Source organism: Scleropages formosus, chromosome 2, assembly GCF_900964775.1.
Source record: "Scleropages formosus chromosome 2, fSclFor1.1, whole genome shotgun sequence".
Lineage (NCBI taxonomy): Eukaryota > Metazoa > Chordata > Actinopteri > Osteoglossiformes > Osteoglossidae > Scleropages > Scleropages formosus.
Window position 1 is genome coordinate 28,419,039 of NC_041807.1, and position 26,807 is coordinate 28,445,845.

General features: G+C 41.8%; 3 protein-coding genes across 3 annotated transcripts; all 3 read left to right on the forward strand.

Annotated features, from left to right (window-relative positions):
* The first annotated feature begins 904 nt into the window (after positions 1–904).
* Positions 905–4,818, forward strand: rab5if (RAB5 interacting factor). The gene is made up of 4 exons (XM_018756634.1): positions 905–1,258; positions 1,917–2,020; positions 3,415–3,544; positions 4,637–4,818. The coding sequence occupies exons 1-4, from the start codon at positions 1,154–1,156 to the stop codon at positions 4,676–4,678; spliced, it is 381 nt and encodes a 126-aa protein (XP_018612150.1). The 5' UTR covers positions 905–1,153; the 3' UTR covers positions 4,679–4,818.
* A 1,022-nt stretch (positions 4,819–5,840) lies between these two features.
* Positions 5,841–9,176, forward strand: LOC108936925 (protein FAM83D-like). The gene is made up of 4 exons (XM_018756579.2): positions 5,841–6,443; positions 6,743–6,910; positions 7,104–7,228; positions 7,868–9,176. The coding sequence occupies exons 1-4, from the start codon at positions 5,961–5,963 to the stop codon at positions 8,733–8,735; spliced, it is 1,644 nt and encodes a 547-aa protein (XP_018612095.2). The 5' UTR covers positions 5,841–5,960; the 3' UTR covers positions 8,736–9,176.
* A 474-nt stretch (positions 9,177–9,650) lies between these two features.
* dhx35 (DEAH-box helicase 35) lies at positions 9,651–20,617 on the forward strand. The gene is made up of 21 exons (XM_018756541.2): positions 9,651–9,690; positions 11,303–11,430; positions 11,531–11,623; positions 12,296–12,373; positions 12,519–12,623; positions 12,732–12,793; positions 12,953–13,022; positions 13,158–13,217; positions 13,682–13,794; positions 13,981–14,077; positions 14,334–14,492; positions 14,666–14,876; positions 15,000–15,124; positions 15,294–15,348; positions 15,541–15,731; positions 17,443–17,520; positions 17,602–17,731; positions 17,807–17,888; positions 18,140–18,211; positions 18,433–18,544; positions 19,306–20,617. Exons 1-21 carry the CDS (start codon positions 9,651–9,653, stop codon positions 19,342–19,344), a joined length of 2,100 nt encoding a protein of 699 aa, XP_018612057.1. The 3' UTR covers positions 19,345–20,617.
* The last annotated feature ends 6,190 nt before the right edge of the window (positions 20,618–26,807 follow it).

Below are 26,807 nucleotides of genomic sequence, written 5' to 3' on the forward strand. Positions count from 1 at the left end.
CCGTAACCCTGACAAAGACAAACTCGTTAGAAATTCTAGTACTAAACAGACACGTGTGCGCTTCGCCACCGAGTGCTACTTCAAATCTGTTTGTCTTGTCTAAAGTTTTTAAAAGACTTGATTGATAACATGCAAATCATATATTAACTTATTCTGACAACAAAAGCCAGAAAATGGAAAAATCAAAGTAAAATCTTGAACTTGTGTAGATTAACATAATGACTGTGAGTATTGAAAGGATACAGACACACACACACACAGACACACACGTTTCCGTGTATGTATAAATCTAGGTACATGTGCCCACACTGTAAATTTTAAACGTGCAGCCGTAATGGGGACGAGGTGATGCTGCTGTTGGACTGTTACGATCTGTGTAGCCCAGGGATGCCATGACTGTATTGGCCTTTTTTTTTAATTAAAATAACATGCACGATGGCTTAACCCACACCTTGATTAGCAAATCATTGGTATTTACAGTGCTTATCATATGTAACGTTTTAATAACTTTAATAACGATTAAGAATGTAAGTAAATTTCAGAAAGTACACATGACGATAACGGATTTAAAGTGCAAATTTTATTTAATAGGATATTGCCTGTCATCTTTTGCGGTATTATGCAGAAATAAATAAATATTGAAACCACATAGAGTTTCACACCAGAAATACAATATTTCACACTACACATCCTAGTTTATTTCGGCTGTGCTCGAGCTTCTTCACTGATATCGTTCGAGCCTGCTGCTCTTCGGGGTCTTGTTTTTGGAAGTCTTGACTGAACATATACAGGGCTTGTACTCGGACACTTCCTATTGGTTCAGTGCGTGAACTACGTGCTGTATGATTGGCTGCCAGAGTCAAGTCTTTGGGACGCATGCGTCGAATATGAATCGAGGCAATCCTCACAGTTGGTGCCGGTGTCAGTCCGAGGTCGAGTTGAAGGCTGATTGAGTAACCCAACGGAACTTCTCATCCATGCGTTACATACACAGTGTCCGAAAAGTCAGCAGCTAAAGGAAGAAGCCGAGCGAACGCAGCATAAGTTTACCTGGAACCTGTTTTCGCCGCGTTTTAAAACAAAATTGTTCAGTTCAGGGACGACTTCACCGGACCTGGCGTAGGTAACTTACTCTGTTACCTGAGGATCCGATATGAACGGTTCAAAACGGAAGGGTGTACAACATGTCGCCAACGGGGGCGCGAAGCAGCCCGTGTGGAGCAGAGCGTTCCGTGCCCAAGCTACGTGGGACGATAAGGTTGGTCTCTGCGCACATTTTGACTGATTAAGTAGTTCTTTAACGTTCGGTTGGGTTATATGACGCTAAAGTGGATGGCAGTGGAAATTAACTCGAGTCGAGTCTAGAGTTGAAGGTTCACTTCCCGCGAGGCCGAGGGCAATGAATGTTGGTGGGAGCCGCCGGTGCTGCTGGTAGTGTTAAAACATGGGTGAGGGAGGTAAAAGCATCTGTTCAAGAGACCACTCGTGTAAATATGGACAAATAGAGATTGACTTTTGGTCGTTTACTGCGTCATTTTACGACGTGAGTCTTCCTCAAGGACACTACAGTAGGAAAGTATCATTCATTGTTTGAACCCGTAACCTTCAGTCCCTTTTCTTAACAACTACTCCACCCTCTGGCCAGTCTTTGTAGATTGTGCGCAAAGTAGTTGACAAATGCAATTTTTGAGCACCCTGGCCTGAGCGCTTTCTCTAAATGGGAAAGATGCTTGTGTCAAATGAACCGACCCACCATGATGTTGGGTACAAAGCTAAATGAAGAAATGTAAACAGTAAAAATGAAATGTTCCTACGGACTTTAGCGTGTGCCCCCAGTATATTGGAATTGTACAATTTTTGATATGAAATGTATGAAAACACTGTTGGGGGAAAATGTATTCCCTTTCTTTTTGCAGGAAGAATTTTTGGATGTGATTTACTGGTTTCGGCAAATCATTGCTGTTATTCTTGGGGTGATTCTTGGAATTGTGCCATTGACAGGATTTCTGGGAATATCCACGTAGGTACCCTTTAACCAGTTTTCTGTATGGTCCACAAATTGATTTTTTTTTTTTTCCTTTTGGTAGGCACCGAGTGTGGCAGACATTGAAGTGCTGGTATAACATTAGACATATTGAAAATATAAGGTTTTAACTTTTCCTATGACATATTGATAGGAACATTATAAAACATATCAAAAGCAGGCAAACATGACCAGTCTTTATCCTGTATGGTTTGGCAGATGTTTAAAGCTCACTGTAAATCAGGGTTACTTAGATGTTAATTATATGCAAATATAAAATACAGTGGTAAATATGACTGTCCTCTAACTAAAAGGACATGAACATGCTAAATTTTTATATTAAATACTTAAATTAGGGGCAACCGATACTGTAATGGCTAAGGAAACAGACCTGCAATCTGAAATTTGCAAATAAGTTGAGGAAAAGCTGCAGAGTTGTACTATTGTTCATAAAAATTAACAGAAATTGGTCCAGTACAATATCCAGCTATATGAATGGATGAAATTGAAAGTGGCTTTGGAGGAAAATCAATAAAATGTTATTTATGAACACCAGTGGTGACAAGCCTACGGGCTAATTGGCAGCATTTGTTTACTCTGACTGACCTACCTATGGTCTTCTGTGTGTTAAGATAATGCTTCATTGGCCAAGTATGTTTGCACATTCAAGGAGTTTGATGTGTTGGGTGCTCATTCAGTCACATTTATCATAACAAAAAACGTCAAGGACATGGAGTAAGTATAATGTATCAAAGTTTGAATGAAATACAATAAATACTATATGAATAGTGCATTTACTTACAGAAATGTGTATATTCATATTTAATATTAGCACAGAATTGCAAATAGCAGCTGCATTAAATGTAAATAGGTGTAATTGGTGACACTTTAATAAATATATTAATTTTGAGCCTTTAGAGCGGTTGTTGAGTATCCAAAGTGCATTTCTGGATTGTATATAAAACTGAGGGCTTTTTTATTTTAACCTTTTTTTCTGATTCAGATCAGTTCAGTTGAGATCAATCCTGTCATTGTTTAAGACTTCCTTCTGAACATGTTTCAGAGTGTTTATCATCAGGTACAAGTGAGACATGCTGCAAGTATGAGATCACTATCCAGTACCTCTACAGCCAACAGTTGATTTACTGTAAAGATTACAAGAAAACTTGCATTTCAGTATGTTCTGCCTTTTACATGCTAATGAGTTTTGATAAATAACTAGAGGCTGAACTTTTCAAAGCTATGCAGGTGAGCAATAAGATTAAAATTTTCCTCTAAACTCTACTGGGCTTTAGTCTAAGACATGAATATGTTGTTATGGATTAGTTTAATTCTAAGTGTTTTTTAGGAAAAGGTTTTGGCAGTAAGTTACTTTTCATTTCCTTCACCAGATTCTGCGCTGTTAATGCAGTTGTCCTGTACCTCTACTTCAACAACTTCCAACAAATTGACGAGGAAGAATATGGAGGAACATGGGAGCTAACCAAAGAGGGCTTTATGACATCTTTCGCTTTATTCTTGGTACCACAACATCCACTTTTTTGAGCATATACGTAATAAGTTTGTGTACAAGTATTACTATACATTGGCTCTTTGTGTTACATTTAAATATTGAATTTTTGAACATGAGTGTAGGTGCTTATTAACAAGTTAGGAATGTTAGATGTTTACTGAATGAATCAGTCAACAGTTTGCATTCAGGAGACTTTTGGAGAGAATTTTTATTTTCAGTAATTTTAAATAGTTTGTGATGTAGCTCAATGTTAAAATTAAAAATCTTTGAAGTGTTTATTTACTATAGCTAAATCAGTTTTTGCAAAACCTAATGCTTAAATTATGGGGAATATGTTTTATTAAGCTTTTATTGTCATGTAGATAATAAAGCTATAAGTGGTCTAAATGTAATGAATGTGACTATGTGATGAATTGGTCAACAGCATTGAATAAGTGGTTGTGGATATGGATTTTTTTCAGTAATTTTTAAAATTGAAACATTTCTGTAGTTTAAGTAAAAATGTTACACTGCATTGTGGTGGTATTGCATTCGGGGAGCACCTTGACTCGTGCCCTGTACTGATGGGATACAGCAGACCACCACAACCCTGTACTGGACAAAGTGTTATTGATAATGGATGAAAGTGCTGAGTATTTTTTATTATAGCTTTGTTTGAGGGTTTTACAGAACCTTACTCCATAAGTTGAAGGTTGCCTATCATTAATCTTTTATTGACTGTGACTTAGTTATAACAGTGATTTGCGATACTTCCCGTCCCAGTTTCATTCTAAAGTTGTGGACCAAGTATATTCGTCAATATGAGGAGCTGTTGAGTTCTTGCAAGAATACATTTAGTACATGTCTTCAGTATGGTAACTACAAAATCCTGTCTTTTTTACTTAGTTTTTTTTTTTTTTAAAAAAATCTTGAATATAGACTGTAAGAATTTAAGATTTAACAAAAATCTCTGTGTCTATATTGCAATATATTCTATGTTGAAAACTAGACATACAGGATCTAGGATAAAAGTATCTCCCAGAAAAAAAAAAAAAAAAACTAAAAACTGGAAGCTTCTCTTTAAAATGTTATTTTTTCTAACCTATGTTTTTCTTTTTCAGGTGACTTGGATAATATTTTACACAGCCATACATCATAACTGAGGACTACATATGAAAACTGAATTACTGCAACTTTTTTTGTAAAAAAAAAAAAATTATGAATTTAAATAACTAAAATGTTAAAGATTAGTTGACTTGGGTACATTTTTTTTTCCATGTTTGGAAATGAATACCCTTCTATGCATTGCCATCTTTTATAGCTTAAATGAGTGTTTATCATGAGACTTGTAACTTGAGTGAGTTTTTGTTCCTCAGGTATTTAAAATTGTTAATGCTTAATTTTATAAATGAAGTATTTTTAATTTAAATAACGATGTATTTACATTTCATGTCTCTTGGTTAATATATTTTTTCTAACTGCTGTAAATGATGTGACTGAAATGAATAACTTTGTAATAAATCTGTTTAGTAGTGGGATAAAAAAAAAAATATTTAATAAAGGGCTTTGACTTTTTTGTGGGCTGTCCCTATTCCTTTCCCTTTACAGTAAGTTTACTCCATGTGCTGAAGAGTTCTTAAGGATCATAATAACCTCAAATAATCTACATGTCTCATTCTCCAGCTATGAGCCAAAATTTCTAATTCATGGGCCTGCCCTGAGTGATATAAAATTTAGCAAAATTTAAGTACTTGTTTTCATGGAGGGATGGTAACAATACCAGTTATATATAAGTCTCGTGTAGATGGGTTGTCGGTAAAAAATATACATAAAACCAATGAAAATTTCAAAGTAAAGAAATCGAAAGGCATAATCCCATGGTTCTCATAAACTTTAGTTAATGCATATAATTAATATTTCCAGAATTATTCAATAGTTTACCGTGTAGCCCGTTTTCTTCTCATGACTATGAGTTAAGGTGTGACCACTTGGCATTTGGAACGTAACCTGAACGTTCCTGCAGCGGCTCGCCGGGCCTGACAGTGAGTGACACAAAGCGTTCGCGTTAACGTGAAAGTTTTAAGTTGTTTCGTGGCTAAAAGTGGGAAAAACTACGCGGCGCGGAGTATCACTCACGATAAAGGCTGAAGATCGGGGTGAGGTAGAGGGGGCGGACGCCCTACGGCAGCCTTGTACACAGTAAAGCGCCTGAGGAGCAGCGCAATTCGTTTTGCCTCCAAATTCAAACTGAGCCAATAGCGGGCCGCCGCGAGCCCAGAGGCCGCCCTCAGACGCCGAGCCGCGCGCTCAACTTTGCGGCGAAGCCACACGGACCGCTTCGGACAGCCGTGGGAAGGGAAAGGCGGGCGGCGGCGGCACCGTTCCGGGCGAACTTTAACGGACACCGTGACCGTGCGTGGCGGTGGCGAGCTGAAGCGCAAGGGAATGGCTCTGTCGCAGCGCCTGGACGACTCGCCCGACCCTCGGCGGCGTGGCCGCCGGAGAACGGACACAGTCACGCAGGACGTGTACAATGAGAGGCACCGGCTCGCCCTTGAGGAGCTCGTTTCGGGCGGGAGAGACTCGTACCTGCGCTTCCTGCAGAAGGAGGGGATGCCCAGCTTCCTCTCCGACGAGGAGGTCCGACGGGTCAGCGCTGCGGCCGTGGTGCCCCGGTGCGCGTCCATGAGCGGGGAGGACGCCGGCATGGAGCTGTCCTTCAGCGGCTCCGTGAGCTGCTCCTCGCTCACCTACTTCCCCGAGGCGTCCGACGTGGAGCCCCCGGAGCTGGAGCTCGGCTGGCCCGCGCTGGCGTCGGGCTCCTTCCGCGGGGTCACGCGGGCGGTCGCTCACTTCCAGCCCAGTTACGGCGCGTGCATATACAGCTGCAAAGAGGCCGCGCGCAGGATGATCCGCAGCGCGAGAGAGGTGACGGGCGGCGCGCGATCCCCTGAGCCTCATCATCATGCGCCCCAGTTACTGAGTGCCTTAACCACACGGTGCATCAGGCCTTGTGGAAGGCAGATTATTATTATTCCTACTTTGGTGATTCTTGTGTTGGTTCGCATTACTTTTCGCTGTGTGTGTATGTACTAAGGATGTAAGTAGAGTCCCCCGAGTGGTGACCTGTGGATGGAAACATGGTCAGCAGGCTGAGGGTCAGAGACATTTTTCATTGGCTGCAGCATTGCTCCTCGAAGTCTCCTGATGATCTGCTGGTTTTGCAGGTGATCGCCATAGTAACGGACTCCCTAACGGACCTGGACATCTTTGGGGACCTACAGGAGGCCTGCTCTCAACGCAGGGTCCCGGTGTACATCCTGCTGGACCAGTCCTGCGTGTCCTCCTTCCTGCAGATGTGCAGGGACCTCAGTGTGTCCCTGGACAGCTTACAGGTACCTACGTAGGGGAGATCCTCACCTGCTTGAGCCCAAGCACAGTATTGCACATGTACATGTAGTCTGACCTCATAGTAAAAGTTGAACTTATCACAAGTGTCGTGAGGTATGAAGCAGCGGCTCCTGGATTTTTGTCAATTTACTCGTTTCTTACTTTAATCCTTTCTGTAAATCTGTTTTGTTTTTAAAGCACATGCGAGTGCGGAGCATCACCGGGGCCACCTATTTCCTGCGATCTGGAGCCAAAATTGTGGGGAAAGTTAATGAAAGATTCATGCTGATTGATGGAAACAGAGTTGCTACAGGGTCATACAGGTACGAAATGTTGTCGAGGGGAAAACCGTTTACTCACCATGGTATTGCACCAGGTGGGTTTTACTGACACAAGTACTCATACTGATGTGAAGGCTTTTAGGCAAAACATTGAAGTTACCAGCACATTTCTTCCCCGGTTTTTGACTATATGTGTTTTAAACTGCTTCTTTTTCATATTTTTCTTTCAGTGTTCTATGTATGCCATGGGGGTGCGGTGGCGCAGTGGGTTGGACCGCAGTCCTACTCTCCGGTGGGTCTGGGGTTCGAGTCCCGCTTGGGGTGCCTTGTGACGGACTGGCGTCCCGTCCTGGGTGTGTCCCCTTCCCCCTCCGGCCTTGCGCCCTGTGTTGCCGGGTAGGCTCCGGTTCCCCGTGACCCCGTACGGGACAAGCGGTTCTGAAAATGTGTGTGTGTGTGTGTGTGTGTGTTCTATGTATTACTTAAAGTGAGGCAATTCAAATAAACCATTAATCGGAAGTATACGTGCTTGGTGAGGCAAACTAGTCCAGGTCACAGTTATGTTAAGACCTGTACTGTCCTTTTGTAGTACATAGTTCACATACTACTTGGCACATGCACACAATTTGTTTTAGTTGATGAAGATAATTGATATTTGACTGAGAATCACATGCTCTTCAGGTTCAGCTGGACCGATGGGAAACTAAACAGCAGCAATCTGATGGAGCTATCAGGTCAGATCACGGAGAACTTTGATGAGGAATTCCGTATTCTGTATGCCCAGTCCATGCCTGTCAGCACTCAAGCCATGTCCACTTTTCAAAAGACCAGCACCACTGATCATCCTCTCCTCAAGCAGTCCCAAACCCAGGAGTGCCCCCAGGCATCAGTGTCAGACTCCACAATGGGGGGAGTTGTTGAGTGCAGAGGAAAGTCTGGAGATGAGAACCAACAGTCTCATCTGGTGTTAGACACCTACACTATTGTAGAAGACGGCATGGAGGAAGGTCATGTTCAGCAAGGTGTGGCTGTGGATGTTTCCGAGCATACAGCTAAAAGGACGGGGATGAATTTACAGCCTCTTCATCTCCACAAGCATTATGAGGGAAAGCGCACTTTACTGGATAGAGGGATACAGACAGACCCGCTTGCCCTGTTTGCACAGCAGGCTGTCTCTATGACCGCCACTGAAACGTGTTCCCAAGAGAATACCTCCTCTGGGGAGCTTTCAGACTCCGAGTCTGGCCTGACCACCAAGGCAAGAAGATGTTCTCAAGCCAAGTACTCTCCTGAGAGCGGCCTGAGGGATTGCTTCCAGAAGCTGACCAAAGAGCGGCAGCATCACTACTCGAGGATTCGCTCGAAGCTGAACCACATGGTCATGCTGCTCTCCAGCCGACGTGAGCTGGTGGAACTCACCAACTTGACCTTCACCCCACCCACACACAAAGTATTCAAAGAACAGGAAAATGGTGCTAACCCAATGCTGTCTGTGGATGAAGCACTTGCGTCATCTTGGACAAGGTCAAAAGTCAAATGTTTACAGTGAAGATGAGGAAAAGTAAGCTGGAAGGACAGATGCAGTTCATTGCTTAAGTCTAATAATGTATTATTGCTTTTTTTTTTAGGATGGAATGGAATTGTAATATACAAAAATGGTTCAAGGCACAAATGGATTTTACCATAACAATGTGCTGTTAAAGTTATACAACTTGTTATATATTTTTAGAATTTTTATAAACATGTTTAATTTAGGTTTAGAATTGTGCTCTGTATGACCATGGAACCACTGTAGGAGGTTTTTTTTAAAAAACTTCTCAGTGTGTCTGGTCTTCATTCTGTATCTATATTGTAATGTTCAGTGCACTTTACATACTGGAGGTGACTGGATACTATTTACATCAAAGAAGTGCCAAAACCTTTTAATTGTTAATGTGAATTTATAGTTACAATTTTGAATGTACTGTATTCTGTAATTAACTATGAAACACTAACCTGTAGAATATCCAATAAAGTAACACAAATTGCTACGTATAAATTAACATTTTGTTCTGCATATACTGTTGCTCTTAAATCAATCATCCAATGCCCGTTGAATAATTTAAACCGGTTGAGTAGAGGTAAGTTTAAAATTTATTTTTGTGCCTTGTGAAATTTTTCATAATTTCTCATATACTGCAACACTAAGGATGTATGACTGTATAAGTATAAAATAAGGGGAACGTGTTCATCAGCATTTTAAAAACATACACGTAAAGTATAGAGTTTTGTAAAGAGTTTTGGGATACTTAAGGATTTTTATTTTTAAAGTGTTATCTTTCTGTCTGGTGGACGATAGGGAGTGTGCGTGATACACGCTAACCACACGGCGGCGGTGTGGTTAACACGTGGGCCTCATATGGAACGTCAACGCTGTAAGAGGTGAGTTTTGTCAATAAAGTTTTAATTATGACGTCAGAGCAAAATGGCGGCGCCCCTGTCCACCATGAAGTTTTGGAAGCCCGGTGAGTGCGTAACGGCTTTTCTCATTCAGTAACACTCGCCAAAGTGTGCACTGCGACATCATGTTATGTTATATTATATAATTTAGATGGAAACAATAGAATAGGGAGGCAGAGGGCGGGCGTGTGCGCGCGTTGAATCAGACTCTGACTCACGTCCCCGCTAGTACTACTGATGCCATGGCGTGGGGACCTAAACAGAGTAAGGAAGGCGGGCTCGCTGTCCACGAGACGGGTCCCTGTCGGGTATGTCTACAGTGGACAGTGTCCCCGAGAGGAGCGGCGACAGACTCGCAGTGACACGGCTGAACTGTGTGGGCGCCGAACAGGGCCAGGAACAGACAGTACTGACTGTGACACACTCTGTGACTGTCACTCGTGTGTGAAACCTCTCTCGCTGTTGCACACCCACACAGGATACTGTATCATGTGTGGTAACAACGAGACAAGGGTTTTGGAGACCTTTTGCCCTACAAAAATGGTATCTGATAGATTGTGTGAGATATTTGGTACAGAACCCCCCCCCCCCCGTTTACATTACTCACTGCACATCTCACCTGCAATGAAAAATAAGTGTTACACAACAAAGGATGTCTGGAGTTGAGAATCATGTGTTGATGTTTTCTGTGATTATCATACAGCGTTGGTGTAGGAACGGGGTCCCTAATTGTCTGTGACTGGGATTATTAGTGCTGTTTCCCCCATCATACAGATCTCATCATGTCCTCGAACTTTGACCCTACTAAGCTTTATTGATCTTACGTTAATTAGTAGTGTACTGCCCGTGTTATTAGTCTTCATTACATTTAGCTGACATTTTTCTCCAAAGCAACTTGCAGTGTTGAGGTTACAGTTATTTACCCATTTATACAGGTGGGTAATTTTACTGGAGCAATTTAGGATAAGTACCTTGCTCAAGGGTACTACAGTGATGTATGGATGAGTGACCCATAAGTAGTGTGTCTAGCAGTGCAAGTCACCTTGGTGAATAAGGTGTGTGGGCTGATAACACTACATAGTATCCATGATTGTAAGTCGCTTTGAAGAAAAGCATCTGCTAAGTGAATAAATGTAAACGTACAGCTGGAGGTGAGGCTCAAACCTGCGACCTTTGGGTCCAAAGGCAGTAGCTGTAACCACTACACTACCAGCTGTTCCCACCTAACCTGGGGGCTAATCGTTAAATAGGTAATACTCATACATATCGAAAAAGCTTTTTTCTTTGCTCTGAATTTAGTCCAGAGCTGTTCCAACTCGCTGGCTGACGTATATCACAAAGAGGTTTCATTCAGCTCACATTTTTACACTGCCCCTCAGCCGCTGGTTTAGCCCTTGGCTGTTTTTGGATTGCAGTGCTCCTGCGAGGTACTGATATAGATCTTCTCTCACATAACTATGTCCTGTAATTACACTGTCTTCTGTATTCCGTTACATTCTCATATTCTGATGTGACAGTAAATCTAGGTAGCAGAATGTTGTTGGAAAATCAGCAGGTGTTAATTTTATGACAAATTTTTATACATGCAGTTTTAACATGGAGAACATGCTGTTTCAAGTTTGCAAGTCAATGGTGTGGAGTAGCCATTGTGTTATAGTAGTGTTTCTGTGGTCTCAGGATCAGATGGCCCTGGGGTGTCGGAGGAGAGGGAGCTGTCAACAGAGACCACAAGCTCTCCTGTTATATACAACCCTCACACCTCTATGTCCATAGAAAAGCAAAGGCAGAAACTTCCAGTCTTCAAGGTACTGTGTTGTGATTTCAATTGTGAAGAGAATAAAAGGAGAAATTTATTGCTGAAAATTTAATTATTAAATATCGTGATTATTATTTTCGTAATTTCAGCACAGAAACCACATCTTGTACTTGGTTGAGAGCTACCAGACGGTGGTGATTGTGGGAGAGACGGGCTGTGGGAAGAGCACTCAGATCCCACAGGTGAGGACAGGTTTTATAGCTCATTTCCAGTGGGTGTTCTTGTGAAAGCATGACTTCATACAGCAATGTGCTCTTTACACTCTGCCTTTATTCAAATCTGTCTCACTTTATTTCTGCAGAAAAAAATGTTGGAGCTACAATGTTGTCAGAGATGTACTGCATGGCTAGATTTGTGTTTGAAATAGTGCTGAGAATGATTTTGTTTATGTTTTGGTCTGTCGGTGTCTTCTGGCAATGGTTGTTAGTCATGTCTTGGCAGGTCACTTAGCTGCAGAGAGCCATCCTTTGTCAGGTGACTAAGGAACTATTCTAATTAGCCTGCTTTTCAGAGTTAGCAGGTGCCCTGGGCTTTTTAAAATGTATGTAAATTTTTTGTGCATTGTTTCAGATCCTTGGAGTCAATTGATATTTACATAATTCAGCTCTGAGCATTATTTAGTATTCTTCTTCATACTTACTGAGGCGTTGCAGTGAATTCTGCGTGCAGAGCACAGTGCATTTGTACTGCCTGTAGCAGCTGGAGTCCTTGTACTAACTGGTGTCACCTTGGTGAAGTGGAATTGGCAGGATCACATTGTGAGCCACATTCTAAAGTGTATGTTTATTTTTAGATGAACAAACTGACAGTTTAGTGTGTTTCTTGCTGTGCTAATCTCCCCCTCTACCTCTCAGTACCTGCTGGAGGCAGGATGGGCAGCTGAGGGGAAGGTGATCGGAGTGACCCAGCCACGGCGGGTTGCGGCTATTTCGGTATGTTGGCTGCTTCTCCTTTAGCCTGGTGTTATTTTTGCCCAGCCTGCTATTTATAGGGCAGATTCTCTTCCTCCCACGGTTTGCTTTGACACTCAGCGTTGGGATACATTTTTTGCAACCCCCCCCTTTGCTTCCGCCCCAGGTGGCAAGTCGTGTGGCAGAGGAGCGTGGTGCCCTGCTGGGTCATGAGGTCGGCTACACTATCCGATTTGACGACTGCTCTGACCCCCATGCCACCCGCATCAAGGTTGCAAAACCCATCGGCGTTTCAGGCTGTGTTATTCAGATACCCTGAAGCCAGGAGGGCCGTGTGGTGGTGGTTCCAAAAATAACTCCTCCTCTTGTCCCCTCGCAGTTCTTGACTGATGGAATGCTGGTCCGTGAAATGATGGCCGACCCCTTGCTGAAGAAATATAGGTAGCTCCTATGTCTCATCACCCTTATTTTTGCTGCAAGATAGCCTGTTTTATGTTTGACATCCTGGGAATTGCATGATGGCTATGCACATTCCTGCAAGAAGGAGCCAGAGATCAGTGGAATGGGTGTCACGGTGCTGTTCCCTGTTCTTCTCTGCAGTGTCCTGATGCTTGATGAAGCGCATGAGAGGACACTGTACACGGACATTGCCATCGGCCTGCTAAAGAAGGTCACTTTGCTAAGCTTTATCGTCTCCTTGTCTAACATGGCCTGCCCTCATGGTTAGCATGGTGCTGAACAAAATTCACCCTGCACAGCTGCTCTTTTTGTGGAATTTAAGTCCTGTTTCTCTGCCCTTTACCAGATTCAGAAAAAACGGCGAGACCTTCGACTGATTGTGGCTTCGGCCACTCTTGATGCCAAGGTAACGGGGTAACCTTCTTCAAACCAGAAGGTTACTTGGGGAGATTTGGAAATAGACAAGGATGCTGAGCTAATGGTGTTGCTGTAGTTGTGCGGTTTTCTGAGCAGTTAACTGTCACATGCTGTTACTTAAACGAAATCTGAGGAGTTTTTCTTTTAGGGTTGTTTCAAATAGATTTCAATAATATTTATAAAAATTGTCTCATTTCAGCTTGAGGTTTGTTGAACACGTTACATAGATTATAGAATACATCTCTGTATTTACCCCCCCCCCCTTGTACCATTTTCATTGTATTATGTTAACCAGTCTGAGGAAATGCTTAAATGTGAATATATGTCAACTGGAATGTGAATATATTGGAGGTAACTATGATTTTTTTTTTTTTTTTTTCTCCCCAGACTGGGGTTTACCTAGTAAAATTTCCCTGCTAATGTAATGGTTCCATTTTCTTTGTTTGCCGAAAGAAATTTCAAGAATTCTTCAACCTGAATGAGTCCGGAGACCCTGCCAAGGACACCTGTGGGATACTGACAGTGGAGGGCCGCACCTTTCCTGTTGATGTGTTCTACACAGTCAGGTACACTGTGCTACTGTGTCCTACTGTGGATGTTTTTCAATGTAAGGGATTCATAGCAAGTTCACAGGAATGTGCAACGATAGCGAATTTATGTTCTGCGCTGTGTTTTTGTGTTTGGTGAGCTTGTTTTTGATGTCGTGTGTGTGTGTAATGACAGCATGGATATCTTTGTTTCTTTTTTTCCAGTCCTGTTCCAGATTATGTGAAGGCCACTGTAGAGACGGTGCTAAAAATCCATGAAACGGAGGATGATGGTGACGTCTTGGCATTCCTTACTGGACAGGTGGGATTGCATGAGCGATTTTTGAGTGAATATTTTCGCATGAGCCATTTAGACAAGGAGATAATCTCATCTCAGGATCTGACAGGACTGTTGTTATAATGGCATCATATTTTAATCAACTAAATATTGCATTCCTAAATTGATGGTATAAATCAGGTGGATATGAAAATGCATTGTTCAAGAATAAATGGGGAAACTTGTAGAATGATGAGCTTCTGGTATTTGATTAATCTTAAAAGCAATGCTCTGCTTGCAGGAGGAGGTGGAGAAAGTGGTCTCTATGCTGGTGGAACAGGCCCGGGCACTGTCCCGCTACGGCATGAAGAAGCATCTGCGTGTTCTTCCTATGTATGCTGGTCTTCCGTATGCTGAGCAGATGAAAGTCTTTGAGAGGGTGCCCCCTACTGTGAGGAAGGTAAACTACTTGGGCTCCAGTTAAGAGCTAGGATTTATGATTACTTCAGTGAACAAGCTGTGGTGGATGAAAACTGTGTTGGTTTTCAGTGTTACAAAGCTTTATGTACATTTGCTGCTTTTGTATTTGTGCGGTAAATAACTTGAGCCTCATGTTTTTTCCTTCTTTGCCAGGTGATTGTGGCTACCAACATTGCAGAGACCTCCATTACAATCAATGGGACTGTGTTCGTCATCGACTGTGCATTTGTTAAGATGAGAGCCTACAATCCTAGAACAGCCATAGAATCGCTGGTGGTCACTCCCATTTCCAAGGCCGCTGCTAATCAGAGGGCAGGCCGAGGGGGGCGTAACCGCCCTGGGAAATGTTTCCGTCTCTATACAGGTATGAATTGGTGAGGGAATCTCATCAAATGGGTATGATCACAGGTGATTTTAGTTGCTGATTGCCGTATTTTTGCATTTCCATCATTTCTGTCCAATCCGGTCTTGCCCTCATTTACCTCAGAGGAGGATTTTGAGAAACTTCCTCCCTCTACTGTACCTGAGATGCAGCGCACCAACCTTGCACCAGTCATTCTCCAGCTGAAAGCCTTGGGCATCGACAACGTCCTCCGCTTCAACTTCCTCTCCGTGAGTGTGTCTTCACTTCATATTTTGCAGTATAGAACTTGCGTGATTTTAATAAATCTTGTCTTTTACCACAATTTTCTCATGCTTTCTCAGTCACCCTTTGTCATTTCCGAAATTATGTATACTTATTAAGTGTTCCAATGAAATCATATTTTTCTGTCTGCTGTAGCCTCCCCCAGCCCAGTCCATGGTCCAGGCCTTGGAGCTGCTCTATGCTCTGGGTGGTAAGAACCTCTTATCTTCTTACGTTGTTGTCCGAATTCGACAGAGCACCTCTTCATTGTTGCATCTTGCTGGACAGTATTGACAGCTGAATTAAGCTGAGACAAGCACTACTGAATATAACACTTTCTTAATGCACCCGGTTAAAGGAATACCTTGCTCTTCAAGTTGAGTTATCTAGCATCCCTTTGCAGGTCTGGACCAGTACGGTCGTCTGACTGACCCCATGGGTGTCCGCATGGCTGAGTTCCCGCTTAGCCCAATGTTTGCCAAGATGCTGCTGGAGTCGGGGAACTTTGGTTGTTCCAAGGAGATTGTGACCATTGCGGCCATGATGCAGATCCAGAACATATTTGTGGTGCCAGCAAACCAGAAGAAAGCAGCTGTGAGTTTATATGTTTGCAGGGCAGGACTGGGTGGAAGGGCCCATCTGTGCTGCAAATGAGAGTGATTCAGTGCTTGCATGTGTTTTGTGTGCTGGAGGGACGAAGGTCATGGAGATGTTAACCTGATTCTGAGGAAATAACACTCCTACTGTAGAATACAGCTGGCTTTCTGATGGAATATACAGGGAGCCAAATCTGAGGTAGCATGTGGTTTTTGGGATCAGTCAGTTTTATAAAGAGGGTTATGAACTTCATACTGCTGTCACAACATGCTGTTGTGATGATTTTTTTGCTGCAGTATGGCACACCTGGCTTAGTGTTCTCCCCTTCAACGGGCCGGCTAAGACCGTACCGTGTCCTTTGAAAACCTGCCATGTGCACGTTCAAGCACAGTTTCACAGTGGAAATGTTCTCTCTTTGTTGGGAAGCACCGTTATTATCAAGTCGTCAGTGTAGATTCTGCCTCCCAAGAACGCAGGGTGATGTCCACCTCTAGTTCACTCTCCTGCATCAGCAGCTCCTCTCACTTCCTCTCTCTGAACTAAAAAAAGGCAAGCACTTTTTTTAAAGTCTTCTCTCCACTTCTGTGCCTGCTTACATCATCGGCATACATTGTCTGTTCATGACTTCCTGTAGGCTGGATTGACCTGGTTGTTTGGATGGAGCCTCTGTTACTTGAATGCGTCATCTAATATTCAAGTGTAAATAGTTAAGATCTAAAACTGCAACACATAAGTGCATGTGACAGATGGAGACTGAAGTGTTTCTCTGCAAACTTTTTGTATATTCTCTGCGCTACTACCTGCACAAGGGTAACACAACGTGAAGCAGGTGTGAGTGAGAGCAAAGTAGAGTATATGCTGGGATTTGTTGAATATACCCTGGGCTCCACATTAATGGCCCTCTGATTGTCTGGGGCAGGTAACTTGCTTAAATTTTCATAGCTGGCTCGGTAGGATCATTCTAATACTTGACCGATGGTTAGGAACACAGTAAATCCAAGTAAAATATTAAGAAATTAAGTGGAAAAAGTATAATGTGTATTTTCATTGTAAAATAGTTTTCTCGCTAGATAGTGTCCAAATTTATCAAAAATAAAGAAAAATACCTGCAACATCTTGCTCTCGTGTGGTATTTCTTGTAAGGAAATGCTGTTAATAGTACTGAGTAATCTCTTTTAGTGCTTTATTTATATTTATGTCCAGCCATTTAAATTTGTTGTAAGTGAAGTTTATTTTTCTATTAAAATGGTATCAAAAGCAAAATTGTCATTGGTAAACTCATGAACAGCAAATGGTTGTGTTGAGTTGCTACCCATTTACTTATTTTTGTCTTTCCAATATGCTCCAAAATTGGAATGTCTTGTCCTAGAATTTGATGGGACAAGAGACATGTTGTTGAGCCCTGACACTGTGTTGAAGTGTAGAGAATAAACACAACTCCCTCCATAAACTTCCACTTAGCCATGATTGGCAGGCCACAAGGCTAAAGGAATGTCTTGCTGCTTGACATCCATGTCTTGACATCACCATCATTGACTGCTGTTTGTCTCTGTTTACCTTATGTGTTATGTTAAGTCTTTCCATACTTTGAGGGAATTCTCCCGCTGCTTCGTGTTGTCTGATATTCATATAAAATCTTCATGTTCTGACCCATTGCCCTGTGTTTTTGCCTGTGTGTGTGTTTGTCTGTTTTCACCTTACTTCTCAGGCAAGAGAGCACAGGAAATTTGCCGTGGCTGAGGGAGACCATCTCACCATGCTGAACGTATATGAAGCCTTCATCAAGGTGAGAGTTTTCCACCCCATATTATTGAGATGGTGTGATGACCCCTGGTGTTGTGCTGAAATGTTTCCTTTGCGTCCACAGCACCAGAAGAGCTCCCAGTGGTGCCAGGATCACTTTCTTAACTACAAGGGTCTTCTCCGTGCTGTGACAGTCCGAGAGCAGCTGCGACGCCTCATGAATAAGTTCAAGGTGCCCCGCACATCCAGCGAAGGTGGGCCCTGCCTATCGTCATTTCAAGATTGTGTTGTGAAGTCATTTCGGGTTGCTGACTTCATGTCCTGCGCAGGTGACCCTGATGTGATTCTGAAGTGCATTGTTTCCGGTTTCTTTGCTAACGCCGCCCGGTTGCACCACTCTGGATCGTACAGGTGAGCTCCTGACTGTTAACAGGTGTGGAGGGCGCTGCTCTCCATCCAAGGGTAGATGGGCCCAGGAGGGGTTGAGGGCTGTGACCCAGAGCTCTTTATATGCAGAGTTCTCTAGCTGTACGCTCCTTCACCTGCCCTGTGTATATTGGTGTGTGAAATCGGCCAGAGTTGTTCGCGTTTTCCACCTGCGAAGTTCATTTGTTTCTGGATTGAAAGGCCGATGATTCCTCACCGCAGTGCCTTTGCTTCAGGACTCTGCGAGATGACCGGGAGCTGCATATCCACCCCACCTCAGTGCTGTATGCCGAGAAGCCACCAAAGTGGTAAGATCACCTCTATCCATTTCCTTATTTATGTGTTCCCGGAACTCATGAAAATGGGATTCTTGGTCATGAGAAGAGTTTAAAAAATACACATTTGGCTACACACAGGAATGAGCTAAAAACAAACTCACCAGTGCAGTATTTGCTTCGCTTTGGTTTATGGTTCTGGGTTTCACAATACAGCAGTATTGTTTTGCTCATTCACTGTGCTCTTATTTAAGGGTGGTCTACAATGAGGTTGTGCAGACCTCCAAATACTTCATGCGAGATGTGACCGCTGTGGAATCATCATGGTTGGTGGAATTAGCGCCACACTTTTATAAGCAGGCCAAGGTAGGGATGTCAACAAGAAAAAAAATGTTTTTTCTTTTAATTTTCCTATGACATGTTGTGTATTCTTGATTTATTAAAAGCATACATCTTTGCACACACTTGTTGATAGAAAGCGTAAATATGAAGTCATGTTTTGAGAGAAAAGTTCCAGAAACAACAGCCATGCATGGAATTACTAGAGATGTTTGTTCAGCAATGGATTTTTGGTTTGAAAAATGAGTCCAAAATTAATTAAATTAAATTAAAGAAGGGACATGAAATAATGACTTGGTTACACATCAGTAATTATTTTTGGTGCAAGTCCTATACTTTTGAGAATTGAGAACTTAAATTTGTTACTGGTTTTACCAGACTTGCTAGAAAGAAATTTTTTTTCACAATTGACATTTTATTTCATATAAGTGTCTGTAACTACTTCAAAAATATACTGAAAATTGTCTCAGTTGAGGAATTCCTTGAAATAGCTACCCTTTGTCTTGCTAACAGTTTCACAGATGTTCAATTATCAAGTTTTGGGACATGTACTCAAAATTTAAACGGGTACAAGTATGCGTTACCACTTAACCACTACTCTTCCAGCTGCTGTTCCCTCACTCTCATCTAACCTATGTTAGTGAGCTGGAAGAAATCTATGGATGATATAGTTGGTGTATGCTGCAATTCATAAAAAGCTCAGTAAAAATGAAAGACTGTGTATTAATGATGCCAACATCACTCACTTCACTCTCTTACTCATTCACTCGTTCACTCTGTCCATTCAGCACGGATCGCTGAGCAGCAAAAGGAGCAAGGTCATCTGAGCAGGTCACCGTGGGCCCCATGCTGTCACGCTGTTTGGGCCCCAGGCTGTGGGGGAAGTGACTGGTGCTGGGGCAGCGGGGCCTGTGAACCCAAGAGAAGTATTCAGTCAACACTGTGGTCCATCCATATGTACATAGAGATGTATTATATACAATATTTATTTCCTCATGTCCTCACACACCTGTATATAGAGACAGACTGGTCTTTGATCTGGCTGATACTGCTACCTCATCAGCCAGGCCAAAGCTCTATGTTTATTTTTTTATCGTTTTAAGTTATAGCATGGTGCGGTGCATAAAAAGGGGAATGCGGCATTGGGGCATAGTTTTGAGGGAACTAGTAATTACCTCTGACACGGTGGCCTGACCGCCGGAGTATGGGAATACGAGCTTTGCAGCCTTAGGTTTGCTAAACTCAAAAGTTTATTCCCAGAACCTGTACAATGTGTGAGCAGTTGTTTGTGCTCTACACACTTAAGTAGTGTTTTTGTTACCTTTATACAACCTCTTAGCTTTTCTCTTTTTGTTCTTGCTTAAGTCATATGGCCTTGAACCATTCAGTGCCAAATGTTGCTGGACCGTTTCAGTGTGCAGTGGGAAAGTGTCAAATTGAATTGTGTCACTCCTAGCAGTCATACACATCAGGCTGCGACATGAGCCAAATTTTGTTGGTGAAACATTTTGTCTTGTTCTCTGCTGCCAATTTTCCACTGTTATTCAAGCCATTAATGCAAAATACTTCTCAAATATATATGTTTTTCTTTAATTTTTGCTTAATTTTCTTAAAAAGATTACTTTATCTCTGAATATCCCTACTGAAGCTTTCAGGATGATTTGATTCCTGAGTGACAGGTTTCTGAGAGCAAGAATAACAGGATGTGCTGTTTTATTCCACCTAAACCTGCTTTCATTTCAGTAAGGTTAACATTATAACTTTATTGATTAATGTCCGCATGGTTATATATTGATTAGCGTCCTATATTAGGCTAGAATTAACTGTTGTTAAAGACAAGAATTACTCAAGAAAAGTGAAATTAAGCGAGTACAAATTTATATTCTTGCATGTTCAGTAAATCTCAAGTTACATCTGAAGATTACATCTAGTTAAGTATACAAGTAGTTGACTGCAAGAAGGATACGTATATATTAATATTTCCTGTAACCTGTACTCAGCCTATTTGTTGCCCAGGTTCTGAAGTTCCCGTTTTGTGAGACTCATCCCCTAAGGTCTGTCCAGCTCATCTCAGAATAAAGCTATAAGGTCACACACTGAACGTCGATCCTCTGACCACTGTCCTTTTTTTTTCCACTTCTCTGAAACAATTAACGGTGAGCACATGGTGCATTATTAAGCTGAAATGTATTAATGTTTTATAAAGTATTCAGAACTGTCAGAATTTCATAAATCATTTAAATATCCACAAGTATTAAAAAAATATACAAATTTTGAACTGCCCCACATAATTTAGATTTGTTTAGAACTTGAATATTCTCAGTTTTCTTTGAACAGAAGTTAGAACAGTTTGATAAACTTCTGCACTTTAGGTTTTATACAACAAATGAGGTTTACAGGGGTGAAAATCTGAAATGCTGAGAAAAGTTCTGTGATAGCCTTTTTGGTTATGGTAACTGTCAGTTACTGGCAAAATGCAGATTAATACAGTAATGCCCTCACATATAACCTACAAATGATTAACTCTGGCATATTGTTTTCCTGACAGACTGCACTGATTTCCTGGGCCTTGATGACAATTTTTTTTGGTTTCTAGTTAGGAAAGTTCAGCACTCTGAGTCCCAGAGCAATATAACAAAGTCAAGAACACATTTGTCACTTTTTGTAGTAGGACGATTTGCTTCTGTACTCTGTGCATAGCATTATGGTGCAATTGCTTGTATTATCATAAGTAATACCATATACAAGAGTGACTTCTTCATAAAGGTTTCTGCAATTTATGAACCCTACAACTCTCTATTAGACCTGGAGTAGATGAAAGCAGTAGAGCTGTATGAAGGAAACCAGCTGTGCATCTAGCTTCAAAATGCAACTTAGGACATTAAAGATTCCCTTGTATGAGAATTCAAGGTTGTGATTCATAGTAAGAACTCACAAAACAACTTGACTTTTCTGTCTCTTCAAACATATGACCAGAGGTGGGTCGTAATGAGTCTCACACACACACACACACACACACACACACACACACACACACACACACACACACACACACACACACACACACACACACACACACACACACACACACACACACACACACAGAACCGCTTGTCCCATACGGGGTCGTGGGGAACCGGAGCCTAACCCGGCAACTCAGGACGCGAGGGGGAGGGGACACACCCAGGGTGGGACACCAGGCCATCACAAGGCACCCCAAGTGGGACTCGAACCACAGACCCACCGGAGAGCAGGACCCGGTCCAACCCACTGCGCCCGCCCCTCCATTACTTCTACTCGAGCACATTTCTGAAGAAGTTCTTTTCAGAGTAGAATTTTACATCAATATGTTTAGTACGGGGGTCGCGGTGGCGCAGTGGGTTGGACCGGGTCCTGCTCTCTGGTGGGTCTGGGGTTCGATTCCCGCTTGGGGTACCTTGCGACAGACTGGCGTCCCGCCCTGGGTGTGTCCTCTCCCCCTCCGGCCTTACGCCCTGTGTTGCCGGGTAGGCTCCGTGACCCCGTATGGGACAAGCGGTTCAGAAAGAAAGTATGTTTAGTACTGCAAGTACATTTATAAAGAAAAAAGTACTTTATGTTTATCATGCTTGTTAGTTTTTTTTTTATATTTTTATTTTGTAACCTTCAGTTCCTAAAACTAATCAAGTCTTTTTACTACAAACCATTGAGTGATGCCTCATCACACCCAACTTTTTTTTGGATTTCCCAGGCCAGGAAAAGCAGTGAGTCACAATCCCATTTACTGTTAAACTTTTGCAACACTTCCTTACTGTAAGATGACTTCTCTTGATTTCATTGACCGTTGTTTGCCATCACTCACAGTATTCCCCTGCAGTGAGACCAGTCAGAGTTTAGTGGCCATTTTTGTGCTGTCTTGATTGAAAATTTTGTTCACTCATGTTTGTTTTTTCCATTTTTTGAGAGTTGGATTTTATAAGCATTAAGCAGGTCTTTTATTTTTTTAACTCAGTTATTAGAAGAATTACACTATTAATTTACGCTTGTGGAGGCTGCTGTCAGAAATGGCATTTTTCATGTTCCTAACATATTAAGTTAAATATTTGACACGAATGGTAAAAAGTTATACAGGTTAAAGCAATGACTCCTCCTGTTAAATATACTGAAAGTATTATTGGCATGAAATATATTAGTTTACTTATGACTACTATGAGAGAGCTGATAGTAAACACTAATTGTAGAACTAAGTTTCAGAAAGTGTGTAAATATTGTTAATGTTACTTGATTTGTTGATTAGTATACTAATTGCACATGCCCCAAACTAGAGAGTGTGATTCAGTTCAGTTTATTTTCATAGAGCACTCTTTTCACAGTGACAGAGCACTGAACAAAGGTACTAGACATTTTATTTTTTGGAGGTTAACTTTATGTATTCTAGTAAATGATCTCGTTCCATTTACTAAAGTTTGCAGGCAGAATAAGGCTGTGAAAATGATAATGTCATAAAGTGTTTGCTACATAAGGTACTGTATATATTGACAATATGTATTTGGCTTATAGATTATCCTGTTACAATTTCAGACCCTTAAAAAAAAAACACATGAAAAATTAAGAACAAAGGCTGTAAGCAGATGCAGTGCTGGGTTTTATTGTTTTTTTTTTTTTTTTTTTCCCCCCCCTCTGGTTTTACAAGCATCCCGGTTACAACAGCATACAAATACATAGTACACCGAGAAAATTCAATTATGTCCACATATGTAAAACAAATGCTCAGGGTCAAAAGGTAACAATATATCACAGTTATGCTAATGCAGAACCTTCTATTAACTTCCAGAAGGGTCTCCTGACATTCCACAATTTGTTGGATTTGTGGGAAAAGTGGGAGAAATTTAAACACTTCAGACATCCACATGTTCAGACAAAGAACTTCTGGTGTAGACCACAGCATCAAAATACATTTCTTTGCCAAATGTAGAACAATAGTCAGTCTACATATCATAACATCATTAAAGGAATTTTGGTTGTAATTTGGAAATAGTATAATTAGGAGAAATCTTTTCTGTTAAAGGTTTCTTGGATAGTTGTGTGTACCCCGTATTTTACTTTCCACACGTTGTTCATCTTATGGACTGGCGTCTCACCCAGGTCTACCCCTCTTAGCCTAGCACTCAGCGATTCCAGGATAGGCTCTGGACTGCCGCCACCCTGACAAAGAGAAGTGATAATTGAAAGTGAGTGCTCCATCTTAATGTTCCGTGTTATGTTTTATTTTTCTGTTATATGTTCTGTATCAGTTTGTACTGAACTTTTAGCCACTACATTTGTAAACCTGGATTGCTGTCAAAAAGTGCTTTTTCTATATAATTGATTCAAATTGCTATTTAGGTGATGCCTTCATCCAAGGCAACTTAGTTTCAGACAACATTACAATGAATTACCAATTTATACAGTAGGTGCTGTAGAAATTGAGTGGAAATGTTCTGTCATAATCAAGGGTTATATAGCAGGAGTGGGATTTATACCAGGAGCCATGCAATAGAAAGGCAGCAATCCTAAGTGATACACAGTTTACTGCCCTGCATGTACATTTATTCATTTAGCTGATGCTTTTCTCCAAAGCAACTTACAATGTTAAGGTTACCATTATTTCCCATTTATACAGCTGGGTAATTTTTACTGGAGCAATTTAGGGTATGTACCTTGCTCAAGGGTACTACAGCTGGTAGTGGGGATCAAACCTGCAACCTTTGGATCCAAAGGCAGTAGCTCTAACCACTGCACTACCAACTTGTCCTCATGTAAACCTTTTTTTTTAAAAATTTTTGTAAAAAAAAAGCTTCTCCAGCAAGCATTTCTGTCCAAAATACTTGTTTATTTTCTTCCCGAGTTTGCAGCAATGAAATAATAATATTCAGTCTTATGACTACACTTTAGGAAGATAATTTTAGCATATTATGCTTTTTCCCTTCTTGCATTTTCGAAGAATATAGTTTAGTAAATAATTCCTGTCGGGTAATAGTATTGGCATAAGAAGTCAGGTGATGAAAAGATATTTTATTGTATTCTATCCAAGATGAGAGCATCTTTGCTGCAGCAGATGTCAGGTTTCGACCATTCCATCGATCGCTTTAGCAGAGGAAATGTAAATACACCCCCCCCCCCCCAGCAGCATGAGAGAATGCAGCTGACTTACTTACTTAGTTTGCCAATCGGTCTGAAGTGGCGGAGAGCGCATCTTCACTGTTCCCTCGGGAGCCCGTGGCAAACTGGGCTGTGCGGAGCGCATCACAGTTTAAATTACTTCCGCCCAGGAGTAGTGTGTGGTGGGCTGACCCGGCCGGGGTATGGCTGTTTCCATCACCCGTGGCTGCAGATTGAATTAATAGACGGATTGATGGGTTTTTATGCAATTTCTCACCATTGACCTTAGTAGATCCCTCCCGGAACATTTATGAAGCCATAATGAGAATATTATTCCTATTTTTTAATTGACTTCTATTGATTTATGGCATGTAGTATGGCCTGTTTTCATCTATGTAAGAGTGCTGAAAGCAACAGCATCTGGAGACAGATCATTGTATTCCATTTGGCTTAATGCACATAAAATTGATATGTTTGTGTTTAATTAAATATTCAAAGCATTTTACCCCTTAATTTACTGTGCTATACATTTTGTACAAGTAAAAGAGATACGGGAGGATTTAGCCAAACGTGTAACCTAACAATTCCTCCGTTTTTATTTTTATGCACTTTGTTTTTAGTTGAAACGTCTAACTTTTTATTCATCTTGATTTAAGTATCTTGCATATGTATAGGACAAAAATATAATCTCTGAAATTTTACATTACAGCTTCTGATCTTTGTTACATAATATATATCAGTTTACTTATTGAAATGGTCTCAGCAGCACTTTGCTGCGCAGTGTGCTTACAGAATTTAGGACCATTGCTATATAAAACCGAAGGAAAACTTGTATGTTAATGTATTATTTTTGAAATGTGCTTATTTCACCTATTCAGGTGAGGTTGATTTGAGACACTGAGGAGTGATTGGAGGGAAAAAAGAGGGGAGCGTAAAATATTAAAAAGAAAGAAGCGAAAATTTCAAGCCGGAAGAATTTCAAGCAGGGAGGAATCTGAGCGTTTGGAGATGCCATCGGTTCATAAAGCTCCCCGGGTCTTTGACAAATTGAAAGTGTCTCAGTCTAGTTTATAGCCCTGATCAGGTCAAACGAAAAATATTGGAGGTCTGGGCAAAGAGACAGCCAGCCTGCTTCAGATAAATGGACTGATCATTTCTTATTGAGAAACAATTCCTAAAAGGTAGTTTACTGCGTGACTGGGAAGTAGCGGGTACTCAATGTGGCTGGGCACTCCTACCCTGACCCTTCCACTGCTCCTGGAATTAAATGGATAGAGAGGACGGCGTTTTCTGATGGCAGAATTCTGTGAGAAAGACACTCCATTTGTTATGAAGTAGGGGTCCTGATGAAGTGTGGGGCGCTTTTTTCAGGCACACAAGGCCGGCCTTCAGACGGCAACTTGGAATGGATGGAAGAAGCCGATTGAATTTTACACTCCCTTGGTCATGATTAATGTGCCTGGGCTTTGCTGTGGGAAGATGTTGCCACTGAGTGGTGCTGGTGGTCCATTTGAGCGCGTGGTCCGTCTTCTCGCAGGACACGAAGCGTACGCTTCTCTTTGGCCGCTCTCCTCCCCGTCTCTTTTACTCGAAGTACCTCTTCCCCTGGCGTGCTATGATTTTATGGTTTGTTTCTCAGCACGCCTTGCTGTGCGACTTGGCGAGCTCACAAAGGATGTCAGTTGTTCGCTTAACGCATTGTAAAAGATTGAACGTCGCAATAAAAATCAAGCAGCCGACGTTACCGTGCTACACGACCTCCGTTTATTGCTCCGTTTTACATATTCAGAACTCCGACATGAAATTGAATTCCCGTAGGCAAAGGGGAATCCGTCGAAGCCACGTTTCAAAATTTCTTATGCATTTCCTGATAAACTCTTAGAGGCATTTTTAATTGAAATTAAGAGGAGGCACTTGTAAAAGCTGCAGCAGGGTCAGCTTAGAGCCCAGCGATTTACACCTGATCTCCCTAAATCAAGCAATGATAAGACACCGCACACTGTGCCATTAAGGTTGGGAGAGGGAAATTTATGGAAACACCTCAAGAAAGCGATCGATAAGCACTGAGGTGGTCCGCAGTCGAGGCAGTAACCTGTTTAATTTTGCATAAACAATGAAATAAGCCATCCAATGCTCCAAGCCCAAGGTTTGGTGTTAGATGTCAGCTGAA